Raw genomic sequence first — 12,457 nt, forward strand, 5'->3', positions numbered from 1 at the left:
ACTTACTTGAAATGCTTACAGGGACTAGAATTGTAACCTCAGTGGGCAGTTGCTCCATGACAGAAAAGCAGCGTCTCTGAACTGTCCTGCGGGGTTTGCTGGCGTCTCCATCACGCAAGAAGGCAGAATGAGAGACTAAGGTGAGGACGCTCTTCTCATCCCAGCCCTGCAGCTTCTCGCCTGTGGGACTCTGAGCAAGTTCTTAGCCCTCTGTGGCTTCTTTGAGTAATCCTGTTTCCCTGAACTGATAGAATTCTCCCCCTCTTGCTCTCCAGATCAGATACCCACCCCCCCACACAAGAGAGCCAGCTCCCCACAGAGCCGTGTCCCCCACGGGTGGAAGTAGGGACAGTAGGCAAGACCTGTGGTGTGTGTGTCCCCAACAGCCCCCTGAAGTCCCTCTGGGGACTCTGGGCTCCCATTTGTCACTTCTTCTAAGATTTCCTTTCTAAGAAGCCTTTTCTAATGAGTACTCTTTGCAGGGCAGGGAGAAACCCACAGTTTTTCCAGAGTTGGTTCTGACGTGGATGATGAAGACAAACACTACATGAGCACGATGATCCAGGCAATCTAGCCTTGTTTCCTGATTGCTACTATCTAAAGGGGATGCACCAGGTCTGAAGGGCCAGGTGTGATGTGCCAGAGGGTGGCATGTGGTGGCTGAGGGTCCAGTGGCAGAGGGAGCTCGAGGTGGCCAGGGAGAGGAGCTATTTAAAGGGCTACGCTGGTGTTTTGGTTGAACACCTTTTTAGCGTCTATTTCTCCTTCGACCATGTGGGGATGGATGTCCACGTTCATTCCTGCATCCTTGCACAGCTTGAGCAAGGTTCGAATGTTGTTCTTGGACAATCTCAGGTATCTGTGCGAGACAAGGCCAAAGAGGTCAGTTGAAGGTGGAGTCACTGCGGCTCCAAACTCTACTGAAAAGAGATTAGATTAAGCAGCACCAGTGTGGGATCTCTGCAAGGAACTGGCTCTCTAGACATTTCTGGAGCTGACAGAGATCTCATGAAAGAGTGGGACACCCCCAAAGCACCCCCATAGATTTGGTGGGAGATTTTATTGGTATAACTTTTTTTGGAAATCAGTTTAGCAATATATAAGCCAAGAAATCCCCTGTCCCCCTCACCCAAAAAACAAACAGGTTTATTATTTTCGACTTAGTGACTCCACTCAGGTCCTCAGCTTATCCCAAGAAGACAAGTCAGTGGAAAGAAAAGCTATATAAATAAAATGTTTATTTAGGGCCATCAGCAATAGGGAAATAGGAAATTCCATCAACCGAGGAATGGTCAAGCAAATAATGGAATAACCATTTTTAGGACTCTTCTGCTAGCGTGAAAATGTCATTAGGAAGAAAAGGTGCAATATGGCTGTGACGTCATGCCAAGTGGGGAGAAAAAAACCAGGATGCAAATTGTTACGTGTTTTCTTTCATCACTGCCATGTGTGTATAATCTGAGTGAGGGCAATGGCCGGGGGAAATACAGGACAGTGGGAATAAAGGCTGAGAAAGTTGTAGGAATACAGGTTAGTATTTTTGAAAAATAATACTCAAACAAAATTTTTTTAGTTAAAAAATTAAAATTAAAACATTAATTTGAAATATTATTAAAGCTCCACATTCTGACCTATACTGAAGAATAGGGCTGATCCTATCTATACGGTGTGATTTAGAGAGTATCTCTGCCGTCATAGCCCTTACCCCACCATTAAATTTGACCTTGATCCAAGCTTTACTATAAGGAGGAGGGCTCCCTACTCAGGCTGCCCACTGGTGGGTACTTTGCTGCAGATGGTGGGGGAGGAGCTGATAGAACCTGGCATTTCTACACTTTGGGAAGGTCCTTCCTTCTCCTTCAAGGTCTGCCCAGAGTGTCCCTGTTCTTATAGACAGCTCAGTCCCCACCCACACCTGGACACCTTCCCCTGACCGTTCCAGACACGGTCTGCCCCTCCCTTCCCCAACCAGCCCGGCCCCAGGTGGTCTCATGCATATCCACATGTGGGCACTCACTGAGATCCCAAAGGACAATTTCATCCTTTTCTTGGATGTCTTTCTAGTGGCCTGTTAAATGCCATCTCTCCAAATATTCTCCCCTCCTCCTTGGAGGGCAGGGGCCCTGTCCAAGTCTTTTCTCCCCACCATGGAGCCTAGGTGGGCTGTCTGTTGGCCAGAGTCAATTAAAACCATTTTATCAATCTGAAAGCCACAGCCAAAGCCTCCTTCAGTCAAGGAGGCTGCCTGTCTGTCTTTCAGCCAGTCAGTCATTCCACCCATCCATCCCAGCCAGTCAGCCAGCAGAGCAGGACTGTGTACTGGGGTCGTTGGATGCCAGGCATCTGAGGCCATGTGAAACCTACAGGTGAGTTTGCTGCTGTCAGCTCTGCAAGGATGACTGCCTTAGTCTGTTGTCCTCCTCTGCTGAAGCTTCCGAACCTTGTCAGATACAGCCTTACAGTAAAGGATGACATTGGACTAAGGAGGGGTGCTTGGATTTGGGGGCAGAAACCAAGCTGTTCTCGGTGTTGCTGAAAACCAGTGGGTCTTGATAAGTAAGACAAAGAACAAGCAAGAAGGGAGACCCTGTGGTAAGAACAGTAAATGCCAAATGGTTTCATGCTTTGTTTGTGTTCCCTTTGGAGTCTAAAATCCCAAACATACAGCAGATAGTCACTGGGAATGGTGGCTACTATCACCCGCAATTCAACACCACAGTGTAAGGGATCCTAGGGGAGTTTTCTGTTAAAACAAGGCCACAGACAACTCATTCTTTCCTTTGTGAATAATACCCGTGGTTGCTTTTGTGAAACAAATAGAAATTTTGGAAGGGTTGTGTATGTGTCCAAAGGTGTGGCATCAAAATGGCAGCATCTAATTGTCTTATCCATCCAGGAGATGGTCCACTAGCGAGATGGGCTGCTCGGAAACAGCGGGTTTCAGCTTCAGCCCTGGAGCCACCCTTTGGGACCCAGAAACAGAGCCCAGACACTCTACGGCCACCCTCCGACACTCCGGACCCAGCCCAGGTGTCTGAACCTAGGCAGCCGTGAGCAAAGCCTGGCCTTGCAGGATGCATCCATCCCCACCCGCGCAGGCTGCTCACCGGCAGCTCAGCACCTCCTCTGGCTTCAGCATCCTCACCATCTCCACCTTGGGCTCCACGCCCTTCTCCATGAGGCTCTTCAGCTTACGCTCGTAAGAGATGTCAGACATCTTGCCCACCCAGTCTCTGAAGAGGGTGGCCCTTCTTTGGGGGAAGATGGCATCCTGTAACGTGGGTTCAGTGGTGCTTTGTCGATGGTAGGGCATTGAGCGCTGAGTGGACTCTTGAGTGATTACATCCTTGATGTCTACGTCTGAAATTGGACAGATGTCACCAGGGAGTTAGATCCTGGTAGAGGTGAGCAGTATGGGAGATAGGCAGGGGAGGAGGCCTGAAAGGCTGCAGGGGCTTCAAACAGTACTGAGATATGAGGTCTTTTCAAGGTTTTGGCAGGTTCTCCTTTTTAGCATTCATTTAATCCCTAGTCAACTTTTTGTGCCTCCTGTCTCCTTGCCTCCTCAGCTCACTCCCCTTCCCCTCTTTCCTTCATTTCCTTCTCCCAATCTTCTCTCCCCCCCCCCCCCAGGGAAAATTCTCCTAAAGTGAGCTTTTGTCTAGAGAGGGTAGGGGAAAGTATTAGAGAAGGTCAACTTTGAGCTGGGTTTTTAAAGGACAAATAGTTTATCAGATGAAAAAGGGAGAAAGGTATTGCAGGCAAAAGGAACAGCATGTGTGGGCAGGAGGAACAGCATGTGTGGGCAGGAGGAATACATGCACAAAAGCACACATATGTGAAACAAAATGGTGAGTGTCTGATGTTACCCAAATACTGGGATTGTATGAAGTGAAATACTTTTGGGGCTAGAGCTCGGAGATCTTCATTATTTTCTTCTTGTTAAATATAATTCTAAGTATTTTACAGTTTTTTACATATGCTAATGGAATATTTTCTTCCCATTTCTATTTCTAACTGATATGACTAGTACAGAGAAAATACTACTGTTAAATTTTTTTTCCAGTACACCAGCAACCATACCAAATTTTATTATATTTTGACTAGAATTCCTTGAGTTTTGCAGAAATGCAACCGTATTAGGGGAAAAGTGAAAATATATTGCTTCTAATATTTATAAAAATTTTGTTCTCTTCATGACATGTTGCATTTGACAGATTCTGCCAATGTCAGTGATGGTGATAACAGTCATGCCTCATTTTGTTCCTGATTTTAATTTAAGTTATTTTAGCATTTCATCATTTAGAATATTTGCCACTACTTTTGGCATATATTTTATAATGTTTAGCAGCTTTACTCTTAGTTTACATAATTTTTATTAGTAATAATTGTTTGATTCTGTTTATTGCTTTTCTAGCGTGCAGTTTTCCTTCAACTTACTGATGCAATAAATTACGTTATTAGATAACCTGATTTTGATAACGTAACCATTTGCAACCTGCTATAATAAATCTCACTTGGTCATGGTACTTTATTTATTTCATACATGGATATATTTGCTATATGTTCATACACTGAGTATAGTTGCCAACATTTTTCATATCATTTTGCATCTATATTATTGTGAGATTGGCCTGTTTTTTTGCATAGTATTTTAATACTAAGGTTATGACAGCTTGTCAGATTAATACAGAAATGTCTACATTTTAATATGGTCTGCCATAGTTGAAGTCATGTTGGGGTTATTTGCCTTTTAAATGTTAGGTAGAACTTGGTGTGGAACCATTTATCCTGGTGCCTTTTTTAGTGGGGAAGTGTCCACCATCTTTCGATTTTTACCTCAGAAATTGCTCTATTCAACTTTTCTACTCTTAATTATGTCCATTTTGATAATTTATAGTATGACAGGAAATTATCCATTTCTGCTAGGTTTTCAAATGCATTGTGGAGAGGTGCATATATATTCTATTATAATTCATTTAATATGTCTCTTGTCTTTGCTTACGTATCCTTTCTTATATAAAATCTTGCATATTTTGACTCTTTGTGACAAGCCTCATGATAAGTGTATCTTATCTGTCACTTGCTTTTTCAAAAAGCTAGCTTGGTATCTATCCTTTTAACTATGTTTTACCTTGTATTTCATTAATCTTAGCTGGTATTTAATATATTAATTCTCTCTTTTGCATGCTAATAATTTTTCTATCTTGTTAAATTAATAGAAGTGATAATTTAAACAATTTTTTTGTTTTATGAAGACAAGAACCACTACTTTTAGTTTGTGCTGTAGGTTTTCTTTTGAGCATAGATTTTGCCTTTGCCCCATGGATTTTGGTGTGAAACAGGCATATTTCTGTTAGTCTTTTTTTTCTTCGATATAATGGTATTTTAGGAGTGTTTCTTAATTTCAGTTGAGATTATCTTTTAATTTTAATTTTATTTCTAATTATTGCTTTAGGATAATGTAAGTGGCCCTAAAATCTTTCCTGTTATAGAATGTTAATGTTTTCTTCGTGGTGAATATGCAGATGATTTTTGTAAATATTCTTGGGCCATATAAAAGTTTGTGTTCTCTATTCAAGCATAAATGTATGGTTTGTTGATTGCATTGGTAGATTCTTCTAGGTACTTCCTGTCGTGTCTATTGGATCTATCTCTGGTTCTAAAAGAGGTATAGCACAATCTCCTACTATAAGTGATGTAATTATTTCCCTTTGTTGCCCTAGACCTTCAGTGAAGTCTCCTCACACACAAAAGCTTCAAGAGAGAGGTCTAGGGAGAAATGAAGGGAATGTGCTCTGTGTCTGGGCAAGAAGAGCGCAGGGAGACGGGGACAGCTACCGGAATTGAGGTCTATGGATGCTCTGGGGCCCAGCAGACCAGGATGCTGGGAGCTACAGAAAACCTGGAGAAAGGTTTGGGGCTTTCCGTAGGGCACAAATCAATCTCTTTCTATTTTATTTTTAATGAACTTTTTATCTTGGAGTACTTTTTGATTTACAGAAGAGTTGCAAAGATGGTACAGAGACTTCCTGTCTACATACGCTCTGTTTGCCCTGATGTTAATGTCTTACAGAAGCAGGAAACAAGAAATTAACACGGGCACATTACAAGGGCTGTTTTGGATTTCACCAGTTTTTCCACTGAAGTGCTATTCCAGGATTCAGTCTAGGATCCTGTGCTGCATTTAGAGCTGATCATATTTAATTCTGACAGGCCGGTAACTGCAGTTTGGTTACAATGGCTTTGGTGTATTAAACGAAAAGGGGAAAAAAACTTTTGGTGGGGGGTTGCACAATGGGAGTGGTTTGTACAGGAGAACTGGCAGTTCCTGCTCGGAAGCTCTTGCCGCTCTTCCTTTGGGCTATTTGGAATCCCTTTCAGATTTCTTTTTTTACCATGCACTTCCATCCCAAGAGGCCAGGCATGATAAATGCATCTGTTTTTCCAACACAGCCCATCTGAGAATGTTAGCAAAATGTTAACTTAGAAATAGCCGTTTGCTAACATTTATTGAGCAGCTACTTTGTATCAGGCTAAGTGCATTCCGTGCCTTGACTCACGATACTGTGAGACAGGTCACACAATGTTATTGTCCCATTTTAGAAATGTGAAAACTAGACCCCAGAGGTGGAGTGACTTGCTAGGGATGATACAGTGCTGAGTTTGATATAGAGTGGTGGGGCGGGGATTCAAACTCGAGCAGTCTTGGCAATAGGTATCTGGCATAACCCCAACCCACCTCTTCTTGGGTGCAAGCAGCACCTGGCAGGTTTCAGGCCACCAGGCGTGGTACCGTCAGTGACACTGACATTGTCACAGTATCTGTATTAATTAATTTGAACATGAAGTTGATGTCACCAAAATGGCTTCAGGAACCCAGGGGGCAGGATGGGCTCCTGAGAAGAGATCACCCAGGTGCCCACAGAGCCTTGACACCCACTCGCCTCTGGCCCAGGTCACACCCAGCTTGTGCTGTGATCCCTAAAGAGTCACGTGGGCACTCCTGCGTCCACGGAGGTTGGGTTGACGCGGATGCAGCTGCCCTAAGGATGGCATGAGCGTTCCGTCCCTCTGAGGGGAGGGTGGTTTTGAGGACAGCTCTGGCATCCCACGACCAAGGCGCTTGCCTTACCAGATTTCCTAGGCATGTCCTTGGGGTAGTTGCCCAGGGCCATGCTGAGGCGTTTTCCCTTTGCTTCCACTCTGTAGAGCCTTCTGTACAGGGCAGAAGTCTCCTCATCCTTGGCGTTTTGCCCCGAGACCTGGAAGGGGACCTGGATGGAAGTTACATGCTGGGGAATGGGATCTGGCGCCCCCTCCTTTACCCCCAAAATGAGCAAGTTCAAGGGTTTGTTGAAAAGCAGGCAAGGAGGCCAAAGGAGAGACGGGCTCTCGGCCTGGGACAATGGCACAGGGACAATCGCACAGGGATGCTCTGGTTCCTGCTCACTCCTCCCTCTGTCCCCATGGCTCAGAAGGAAGCCGTGAGGGGCCCCTTGCTGGGGGCCTCCCCTTTCCAGGGGCACTCCTGAGTGGTCTTTAGGGGGAGGTGGTACCCGGGAGGAACGCACTCTGCTGCAGAGGTGCAAGTCTTCCCACCAGGGTGCACGGGGTGGGGGATGGGAGCTTGGCGGGTGGACTGATCCATTGGGGGTGCTAGTGTAGGGCAGGAATGAATTTTAGAGCCTTAAATTAAAAGAAAAAAGGGGGCCATACCCCATGCAGGATGGAGGGGTAGCAGGGCTGGGGAGGCAGGGCTGCGTCACCTGCTCAGAGAGCGGCGCCTGGTGGTTCTGTCCCTGCAGTTTCTGGACGTTTTGGGCTTTCTTTTCTTCCTTCCTAGGTGCTGCAGAGAATGTCACCCCCTTAGGTTTGTTCTTCTGAAACAACAGGTAGAAGAGCCTTGTGGCCACCCCAGTGGGCCCAGACCCGCCCCTGTCCCACAGAGGGGAAGGCTTCGCCCGGATTTAATACCAACTCTGGCGCTCCTGTCCCCCATCTTGGTCCCTCTGCCTCCGGACATGCCCCGCTGTCCATATCACACCACCCCCAGAATGACCTCAAACCCTAGGTCTGGCTATCCTTAGGGAGCTCCAGGGCCCAGCGGGGGAGGGGCCCGCAGAGGTGCATCTAGGCGGGCCTAGAAGGGGTGGGCATGGGATGCTGGATCACCACAGGAAGAACTGAACTGGCCGGGCCTCCTCTCGGGGTGTGCCGTGGGGTCTCAGAGTCGTGGGGCCATGACTGGTCTCCAGGTTATATGGCCTGGCTTGCAATCCTGCTCTACGGTTTAGTGGCTGAGCAACTTTGGGGAGGGGACTGCTCTCTCTGTGGCTTAGTTTCCTTATCTGAAGATGGGGGCAATAGCAGGACCTACTTCACAGGGTTATCTTGGAAAATAAATGAACCACTGCCTGCAAGTGCTAAGCCCTCCGTGAATGCAACAATATGTGGGCGGAAGGCGTTAGAAGGAGTGTTGTGATGAAGGAGCTGTCCAAGGGTGTGCTTGAGGCCATCTAAGGAGGAGGTGCTGGGGTTTCGTTTGGCTTCGGGGAAGGGGTGTGAGCTGGGGCCAGGGCTGATGGCAGGTTGAACAGAGAGAGATGATGGCCAGCTCCTCCAGGCGTGGCCTTCCTCCCACCTTCCCCTCTCGACCCTCAGCTCTCCTCCAGTGTCACCGGAGTAGCTGCTGCCCCCTTTTTAGAGGAAGCCGAGTGGAACTGGTGTGGCGACACCACAGACCCAAGAAAACTGCAACAGCTGCTGATTCAGTGGCCGAGACTTTGAACTTCAGGGGTCTTCTTGGATGCCAAGCAGGTCAGAGGGGCACCGCCCTCTGGGTAGCACCATCATCTGTGCTGAAGAGGGGAAAAACCTGGACCGCCAGGAGACGGGAGAGTCAACCCTCCTCCAACCATCTTCATGAAAGGGCCCCCCCACCCCCCGGCACCTGCTGTCTGAGACCTGCCACAGAAGCATCACTCTCTTTCTCAGGAGCTCCTTTCAAAATCCAAATGCTTCTGGCAAGGGTCATGATGCTTGCAGATTTAATTGTACTTTCAATTTAAACTTGTTTCCTCCCTGGATCCAAAACTATTTACAATAGAAATCGCATATAAGGTCAAGCGGTGAAAACATTATCAGGATGTGATCTTAGTGAGATGAGATGGGATCAGATATTATTAATCATAGAAGTGAATATAATTTCTGTGATTGATGTTGAGTTCTGAGAGGTCCAGCAATCAAGCTTTAATACCACCCCCCCCCCCAAAAAAAAAACTGGAGGGCGGGGAGTTGGGTAGGTAAATCACTAGCGCCTTTGTGTAAAACATGTTTGCCAGGGGTATTTAAGCGTGTCTGATGGAACTGGCACTCCGCAGCTCTCTGACAATAAATGAGAAGCACATAACCAGAATGGAAACTTCTCTGAACGGCAGGGGGCGCTGGACTGAGTGAGGCAGAGAAAGCGGAGGTGGTGATGGGGAGTTGGCCTGATAGCTTGGGAACAGGATAAGTCTGAGTTTGAGCCCTGGCTCAGCCCTTCACTAGCTCTGTGAGCTCAAGCAAATTATTCCTCTTCACCTTGGCTTCCTTTTCCTTCAGCTGGCAGGGGAAGGGGGGCGGTTAAGAAGGGTGCCTACTTTGTGCCTTGCTGGGAGCATTTGATGAACATCCCATGGCATGCTAAGCACAGAGCCTGGCATGTTGGAAACGCTTAATAAAAGTTATCATTGTTGGGTGAGGGTATAGCTCAGTGGTAGAGCGTATGCTTGGTATGCACAAGGTCCTGAGTTCAAAATCCCCAGTACCTACACACACACACACACACACACACACACACACACACACACACACACATGCGTGCATGCGTGCACACACACACACACAAGCATCAAAAGTTATCACTGTTGTTAGTAATGCCATTTTGCCCATTTTTCTCTCGGGGCCAGGGGAGGCGAGACCAGGTAGCATCCTCTGCAGAAAGAGACCACTTTCTAAGGACATGGCTTGATTTCCCATAGATGATGGGCCCAGAGGGGAACTCTGGGGGAAACTGAGGCCAGAGTGGTTGCCAGAGTTCCTGGAGAAAGAGGGAAGTGTGGTTCTACTGACTGAATGTTTGTGTCTCCCCCACCAAATTCATATGTTGAAATCCTAACTCCTAAAGTGATGGTGTTAGGAGATGGGGCCTTGGGAGGTGGTTAGGTCATGAGGGTGGAGCCTTCATGAGTGGGATTAGGGCCTTATAAATAAAGAGGCCCAGAGATCTCTCCTGTCTATTCCTCCATATGAGGAGGTAGCAAGAAGGTGGCCATCTATGTTTATTTATTTATTTTGATGGAGGTACTGGGGATTGAACCCAGGACCTTGTATATGCTAAGCATGTGCTCTACCACCGAGATACACCCTCCCCCAGGCGGCCATCTGTAAACCAGGAAGCAGACCTTCATCAGATACCAAATCTGCTGGTACCTTCATCTAGGGCTTCCCAACCTCCAAATCTGTGAGAGCATAATTTCTGTTGTTATAAGCTGCCTGGTCTATAGCATTGGGTTCTAGCAGCCCAAATAGACTAAGACAGACAGGTTACAACTAGTTCTGATGCAGGATAGAAATGCAGAGGTATGTTAGCAGGAGTCCCAGTGCAGGTAGTGGTGGAGGAGACCGAATGCCCTTTGGCCCTGGAGCCATCATGAGGACGGAAGTGCCTGGAGACAGTGGGAAGGACCCGTTCTGCCACCAAGACCCCAGAAATTATTGTCCTTCAGTCCTTCTTGAACACTGACCAAGACGGCCCTGACATTCCTTTCACCTTGAGTAAACCAGCCAGATTTCTTCCTGGACTCTAGACCCTTGACCACCCTTTTCTGAGAACAATTCCTTTGGAAAACTTGTAAACTCTTTCTCTGATCCTTTGAGATGTAAATCTTTATCCAGCCTCCTGCCAGTTTTACAGTCCAAGAGTATTTTTCTCAAGGACCTGGGAGCCATCCCTTTGAAATGCAATCATCAGGAAAAGACAGCGCTACCACCTCCAGTCTCTGTGGGAGGGCAGGAGCATAACTACACAGGGAGACTTAGCAAACACAGATGGCCTGATCATATCCGCAACAGCCCCCAACCCCATCCTCCAGTGCTCTCCTCCTGGCTCACCCCAGTGCTTAAAACGCTCTCTCCCTATCACATCATATTGCAATAGCCTTGAGTGAAGTCTTCCTCGCAAGTTTCCTGTGACAGAACACACCTGGAGAGATTGCGTCTTCTTCCTCTGCCTCCGCTCCAGCCACTCCAACACCCGCGTGAGGTCCGACATCCGCCTCTCCTCAGCCGACCTCCACACGTGCTTCCTCTCTGTAGGCAGCGAGTCCTTCAGGTCCTCTGGCTTCTCTGTCATCATGGAGCCTTGGTCGTGACTTGGGCGGGAAGGTGGCACACTCTCACTTTGTCGAACCCTCTGCCTCTACTTGCTGGCCTGGGTGACTCAGATGGTAGGACGTTTTCCTCATGTGATGAACATGAATGTGAACATATTTTGGCAGTATTAGACTACAGATGAGATTCTGACTTTAAAAGGTTAGGAGGTCTAGCGGGTGATTATGAGGTCACTGTCAGGCTGGTCCATGAGGGTCAGAGTGGAGTGGGACACTGGCATCCCTATGTGGCCACTGTCCCTCTCTCAGCACTGTCCGTCACCTGGACTCTGCCACAGCCTCCTGTATGGCCTCTCCACCTCCATTTCCATAGAGATCTTACTAAAACAAAGGTCAGTTCACATAGTTCCTCTTATCAAAAGCCTTCAGTGGGTCCCTGGAGCTTAATAAAACATCTGAATTCCTTAGTTTGGTAGGCTTTCCACAACATAATCTAATTAAAATGGAGATTTTTAGAGGCTTAATTACTTTTATATTTGTTGAAAAGACAGTTACCAGATGCCAACTATGTGCCAGACATGGTGCTGGGGATACAAAACAAGATAAAAAACATAGTCAGATCTTGTGAAACATATGGGCTACTGGGAGAGACGAGACAGCAGTCAAATAATTACCCCATGAATCCATCATGACAAGTGAAGGTGAATGCTCTGAAGGAAAGGAATATAATCCTAAGAACTAGCCAAAACAAAAGAGCCAGACGTGGATGCGTAGCGGGTGGATCACAATTGGGGAATGAGTGGAGCTAAAGGGTAAGCAGGCCTCAGTGGGGCCCTAGACAGGGGGACAAGCATGTGTAAAGGCCCTGTGGCAGGATGGAAGCAGGGAACATTTGAGGACTAGCAGAAGGCCAAGGTGGCTAGAGTACCAGATAGTGATTAAGTAGAGTCAGTCTTCAAGGAGCTTGTCGTTTCCTTGCAGAGACATCTACAAAGCCTGGTGGGCACTGTTGTGCCTCCTTGTGCTTCCTCCATTGTTCCCCCTTGAGGTGCAGGTGAGTAAACACGACTTCATTTTGAGGG

General features: G+C 47.1%; 1 protein-coding gene across 1 annotated transcript; it reads right to left on the reverse strand.

Annotated features, from left to right (window-relative positions):
* Positions 1-711: 711 nt before the first annotated feature.
* C9H16orf78 (chromosome 9 C16orf78 homolog) lies at positions 712-11,398 on the reverse strand. Its single transcript, XM_045521747.2, has 4 exons — positions 11,249-11,398; positions 7,136-7,277; positions 3,108-3,360; positions 712-859 (listed from the first exon to the last, which is right to left on the reverse strand). The coding sequence occupies exons 1-4, from the start codon at positions 11,396-11,398 to the stop codon at positions 712-714; spliced, it is 693 nt and encodes a 230-aa protein (XP_045377703.2).
* Positions 11,399-12,457: the final 1,059 nt, after the last annotated feature.

This window comes from Camelus bactrianus, chromosome 9 (assembly GCF_048773025.1).
Source record: "Camelus bactrianus isolate YW-2024 breed Bactrian camel chromosome 9, ASM4877302v1, whole genome shotgun sequence".
NCBI classification, from domain to species: Eukaryota; Metazoa; Chordata; class Mammalia; order Artiodactyla; family Camelidae; genus Camelus; species Camelus bactrianus.